Source organism: Primulina eburnea, chromosome 11 (genome assembly GCF_022965805.1).
Source record: "Primulina eburnea isolate SZY01 chromosome 11, ASM2296580v1, whole genome shotgun sequence".
In the NCBI taxonomy this organism is placed as follows: Eukaryota; Viridiplantae; Streptophyta; class Magnoliopsida; order Lamiales; family Gesneriaceae; genus Primulina; species Primulina eburnea.
In genome coordinates, this window is record NC_133111.1 from 7,368,838 (window position 1) to 7,375,197 (window position 6,360).

Here is a 6,360-nt window from a genome sequence, read left to right on the forward strand (position 1 = left end):
GTGTCAATCAAAATTCTAAATCAGTCGAGTTGTGTCATGTATAAGAGAACGATTAAATAGCCTAATTGTCTTGTTGGTCTGCATGAAGTGTTTTGTATTGCTCCATATTCACCCTAGATGTAAAATTCGTACAAAAATCATATTCAAATGATATCCTTATTATCGATAAGTATAAGATTCTCACTAAAAAAATTAATTTTAAATTAGATTATAACAGTAATTTTTTATTAATAGCCGAGAAGAAACAAATATTTGTGGAAGAGGGAAAAAAATGGAGGAGAAATAAAAGAGAAAAAAAGTGGGAAAAAAATTAAATTTTTTTAAAAGAAATGCCACACAACGTCATGTGCTGGATCCACACCACTGTAGGGGATCCGGATCCGTGTCTATACATACATATTTTCCTCTACTAGAAGATTTGACAATCTCCACCTTTGCCCATTTTCCGAGGTATCAGGCATTCATGTTATCATAATCGAAATCTTAATTATCCCATTTTCACATAATACTTAGAATTTTGAGTCCTCATATTACATGTCATCCCAATTAATATTTCCCCGATCTAGATTATACATGAATGTGGAAGTAGTCAACGACATTATATTACATTACAATTATTTAAATATTCTCTAGGCAGATTTTTATTCAACTATTTTATATTTTATCTGATTTAGAATCGAATTTTACCAAATGCATCACATATACTGTATTATGGAGAGAATATTAGATTAAATTCTCAATAACAAAACAACCATGCAAACAATTAATTTAAGGTAAAAACTTGTGTGAGACGTTCTCACGTGTCGTATCTTGTGAGACGTATCTCTTATTTGGTTATTCATGAAAAATATTATTTTTTATGCTAAGAGTATTACTTTTTTTATTGTGAATATCGGTAGGATTGACCCGTCTCACAGATAAAGATTCGTGATATCGTCTCAACAGATACCTACATTTAATTAATTGATTTCAATTACTATAGTATTTGAAAATTGTATACTTTATATTAACACGAATTCTATTTATAAATATATAATCATTCAATAACATTGAAACAATCATAAAAAAATTCAAACTCGCAGTGATTAAATTACATGTATAACAGTGTTCAACACCAATATATATAATATAATATCATAAATATAACAAAAAAAAAATTGAAATAAGACAACAATAATATTCGAAAATTCTTCCGATAACAATGGAAACAAAATCTGACTAACAAAAAACAGAAGATAAATGAAATATTCGAAGATTTACGGAATTTTGATATAATAAAAGAATTATCAAGAAAAGAGGAGAGCTCAGATATTGGAGATTTAGTGAACAGAAAAGGTTCAAACAAATATTAAAAGAAGGCGTAAATAGAAAAGTTGAATCTCTCTGCAACCGTTCAGGTTCCCCTTTAATCTCTCTTGCTGCGTTGCATAATCATTATTCCCCATACGCGGTTCCACGCAAAAATTTGAAACCCTTTGCGAGAAAATTTCATATATTTCACGTGTCGATCGGTTTCTGTGTGAAAAATATATCGAAATGCAAAGGAGTGGCGTAATCATATGAACACAGATAAAGGACGGGTATTTTCTTGATTTTTTGTGCAGGTGTCTTAGTGAGTTCTTCGGCGGAGAAGGCGGAGGAGAGGCTATTTAGTTTCCGGCCGAGATGACCACAGAGACCGTGGATGTGGAGGCGCAAATTGATCGGGAAGAATCTCCGGCCATCTTTGAGAAGGCCAACCGTCCAGTCACATTGAAGGTGTATACATACACACACATATATATACATACATATATATATATATATATATATATATATATATATATATATATATATATATATATATATATATATATATGAATAAATACGCATGCATGAACTTGATGAGGATCGGTTTATATTCAGTCTATAAAAGTAGTATTATACATCAAAAAAAATCTCACAAAAAAATCCATAACTGGTTTTACCTCCATTTTCTTTGGTTTTGTCACCAACGATTTTGCATATTAGGGTTTTGGATAATTTGTTCGATCCCAGTTGGATGGATACAAATGGTTTTTTGTTCTACAAATAAAATAATATTTTTATTTCGAGAAAATTTAATTTATTTTCATAATCTTTTCTGTTGATAATAAAAGAAGATACGATTATATTTATTGTGTTCCATATTATACTTTCACCGATTCTTGACTGAGCAATTTCTTCAAATTTGTTGGAAAAAAAGTAAATTAAATTATACCCCAATTGTGATAAATTTAATCCTCTCTAGGATTTTGTTGGGTTCTGTTGGAAAACTGTAGAATTCAATAATAACCTATGGAAAGCTCAAATTATTATTTAAATAGTTTTTCATTTGAGAATATTTTCAAGGTTCGTGAAATTTATTTGCATCTAACCGTGAGCAATTTGGGCGGAAAAACACATTTTTTTGTAAAATTGGACTCTTTTTTTTTTTTGCAAATAAAGACGATAATTTGTGACCTCTTTTGTGGTTGTTTTCTCCTGCTAATCGGAAAAAAGATTTAAAATTTAGTATGTAAATTTATTTTAATTTTTACAAAGACATGCATTTCGCTCTCTGGATAGCGAATTCTCCCTTTCATGATCAAACTTTGATGCAGTTTGAGGATGTGGTCTACAATATCAAAATCAACCAAGGTGGAATCCTCAAGAAAAGTACAAAAGTCGAAGACAAACAAATCTTGAAAGGAGTCTCCGGAGTTGTGCATCCGGGCGAAATGTTAGCCATGCTCGGGCCATCCGGCAGCGGTAAAACTACGTTGTTAACCGCTCTTGGTGGACGACTAGGCGGGCGTTTGTCTGGGAACATTACCTACAATGGCATGCCATTCTCAAACGCTATGAAGCGCAGTACCGGATTTGTTACACAGGACGACGCCCTCTATCCACACCTCACCGTGACCGAGACATTAGTGTACACCGCACTCCTCCGCCTGCCAAGAACATTAACTAAGCAAGAGAAGGTACATTTGTACATATATAGAATATGGATATATTTGTCAACTAATAAGTTTGAAAGGAAAAAACAAAGACCAAAGTTGTATAACTAAGCTGTAGATTATTAGTTGTCGTTACCTTCCAAACTTAGTTGTATAGATTCAAATAAAAGACTTCAACTTCAGTCTTTTATCAATTTGTTATCCAATTACACAACAGGTACAACAGGCTGAAGCTGTAATAACTCAGCTTGGATTATCAAGATGCAAGGATAGTATCATAGGGGGACCCCTGATGAGGGGAGTTTCTGGGGGTGAACGAAAAAGGGTGAGTATTGGACAAGAACTACTGATCAATCCTAGCCTTATTTTTCTTGATGAGCCAACTTCCGGGCTCGATTCGACCACTGCTCAGAGAATCGTTTCCAAGCTTTGGGAGCTAAGTAATGGAGGTCGAACCATTGTGATGACGATTCATCAGCCTTCTAGCAGGCTGTATTATATGTTTCATAAGGTTTTATTGCTGTCTGAAGGTAATCCTTTGTATTTTGGGAAGGGATCCGGAGCGTTAGACTATTTCGCCTCCGTCGGGTTCGCTCCTTCTGTTGCTATGAATCCTGCAGACTTCTTGTTAGATCTTGCCAACGGTATGCTGAATATATATATATAGATAAGATATATCTATGCATGATTTGAAGGAGGTGCTTTCATGCATGTCTTTTTTTTTTTTTTGGCAAATTCAATACTTCACCTTATACAATGACATTGCTTTTGATTTTTGCAGGAATTTCAACTGCTGATTCAAATGAAGACCAAACAGCTATCAAGCAAAAGTTGGTGTCGGCATACAAGACTAATCTATTAGACAACGTGAAGTCGGAACTTAACGTCGACTATCAACGTCAAGAATCCGCGAAGGATGATAAGCAGTTTCTCCGGTGGCCGACCACTTGGTGGGAACAATTTTTGGTTTTACTGAGACGAGGCATAAAAGAAAGGAAGCACGACACTTTCTCAGGCCTCAAGATAGGACAAGTGCTATTCATCTCCATCCTATGTGGGCTATTGTGGTGGCAATCTGATATCAGTCACTTACAGGATCAGGTCATAACAAAACTTGCATCATTAACATACAAAATTTCCCCTTTTCCAATAGGGGCATTTTCCATGTCATTCTTATTTTTGTCAAACGCGTACAGGTGGGACTTCTCTTCTTTTACGCAGGATTTTGGGGTTTCTACCCGCTCTTCCAAGCTATTTTCACCTTCCCTCAAGAACGTATGATGCTAGCTAAAGAACGAGCTTCAGGCATGTACCGCCTCTCCTCATACTTCATGGCTCTAACCTTAGGGGACTTACCAATTGAGCTAGTCCTTCCAACAGGTTTTCGTCATCATAAGTTACTGGATGGCCGGCCTGAGACCAACCCCTCAATGTTTCTTTTCGGGCCTATTCACTCTCCTCTATAGCGTTCTATGTTCTCAAGGTCTCGGGTTAGCCATAGGCGCCATCGTCATGCATCAAAAATCCGCCACCGTCCTTGGTTCAGTCATCATGCTAGCGTTCCAACTGGCAAGCGGATACTACGTTCAAAACGTGCCTAAATTCATCGCGTGGATCAAGTATATCGATTAGTCAGTATACATATAAGCTCTTGTTGGTATCACAATATAAGCCTGGGGAAACATATCCCTGTGGCTCTGGTAAGACTTGTTTAGTTGAAGACTTCCCGTTGGTGAAGCCGATTGGGCTCGACGGACAAGCCGCTGCCTTTCTGGCCCTGGCAGTGATGCTTGTGGGTTACAGGGTTATAGCATACGTTGCACTCATGAGAATTGGTGTGCCAAAGATGTAGACTAATTGAGTGTGTTGTTCTTTAGGGGTTCTCTTTTTCTGGTGGTGCAATTTTTTACTAAGTGGGGAGTTGTTGCACTTCCATTAAAATACATATATACACTATGTTGTATACCCCACCAAATTTGGTGGATATGATTGAACGTTGATTGTTTACTTTAATTTTCATTATCCTTCTTTCATTCACTAGCTAAGGTGAAGAAATTATATGATATTTTTATGGGAATTGGATGAATGATTATGGGATATTTTTATTATTTCTGAATCTATGAGATGATTATATGATGATTGGTGATTAACGGGTAATGTATTTTATTAATATTTTACCGTGATATATTGTCCGTCAGTAGATGATGTATACCAATGAATGATGTAAATGGTCTAAATTATAAGTTCTATAGCTTCTAATGACCCGTGTTTATGACTACTGATTGAAGGAAATTTGTGATATTACCAGTTATTTGGTTTCAAAATTAATTGATCTCGATTTGTTTGAGATTGGATGGTTGGAAATTATCAATAATATTGTTTATAGTTGATTAAATTTTTGTATTTGAACAATTGTGAATGTATTGGATGTTAGCTCACCCTTTTATGGGCTTTGTTTTTTAGGTATAGTTTTAATCTTAGGACAGGGAAACGTGAGCTTGTAAGAAAAGGGAGCACAAAAAATGAAACGATGGAGTAGAGTACTATGTAAATTAGAATGATATGGTAATATATATGGTTGAAATATGCATGTTGATTATTCTAGTTTAAGAAATATAAAGTATTTGCTTTGACGATAGTGTAGCATGCAATTTTATAGGATTTGTTAATATTTTGATTAAGCCAGACCCTTACACCATTGCCATCACTTATAATCCAGTAACGCACTCTCGGACAGGGGCGGAGGTAATTAAAGCCCGGGTAGCCCGATTTTTTTAAAAAAAATTTATATGTAAATTTTGGAATAATATGATATTAGCCCGGGTAGATCAATTTAAAATATTAGAAGATTCTAGAATTTAAAATTATAGCCCGGGCAGAGCCATATTTCTGGCTCCGCCCCTGCTCTCGGAGGGACTCTAGGACTAAATATATCGATATTAGATATCATTTTATCCTAGATCATGTGATACGTACAGAAGGATATTAGGATGTAGTATATTTCAAAGCGATATATAAGATAATGCATTATTAGTGCTTGTTTCTAATCAACAGATAATTTCTTCTCCAGAGAGAGAGCAAGTTCTTTCTTTGAAGAAGATAGGTTCGACATAGGGTATTGTTATTGATTCAGTCATGAATGTAGCTCCTAACATTCATAAGAAAAAATAGAAGATAATGGCAAAGGAGATTTTCAAGAGTAATTCTGGAACTCCAGATAAAACTTCTCCAACAACTTCTGGTAAACAAACTTTTAGTTACCAAAGAGATATGGATGTAAGTTTGAAGCGAGCAAGGTCCTCTTTAATGGTTTGTGCAGACGAAATGCGTCTTCCAACGACGGATGCGGAGCAGCCCTGTCAATCTCAATGAGTTGATGGGTTTGGAATGCACGTGGGCT

At 35.3% G+C, this 6,360-nt stretch overlaps 1 protein-coding gene across 1 annotated transcript; it reads left to right on the forward strand.

Moving 5' to 3' along the window:
- The first annotated feature begins 1,411 nt into the window (after positions 1-1,411).
- Positions 1,412-5,049, forward strand: LOC140804821 (ABC transporter G family member 9). Its single transcript, XM_073160969.1, is given in 7 exon segments — positions 1,412-1,758; positions 2,622-2,984; positions 3,178-3,604; positions 3,742-4,061; positions 4,157-4,339; positions 4,341-4,582; positions 4,584-5,049. Coding segments are annotated over 7 exon segments (1,857 nt in total). The 5' UTR covers positions 1,412-1,665; the 3' UTR covers positions 4,813-5,049.
- Positions 5,050-6,360: the final 1,311 nt, after the last annotated feature.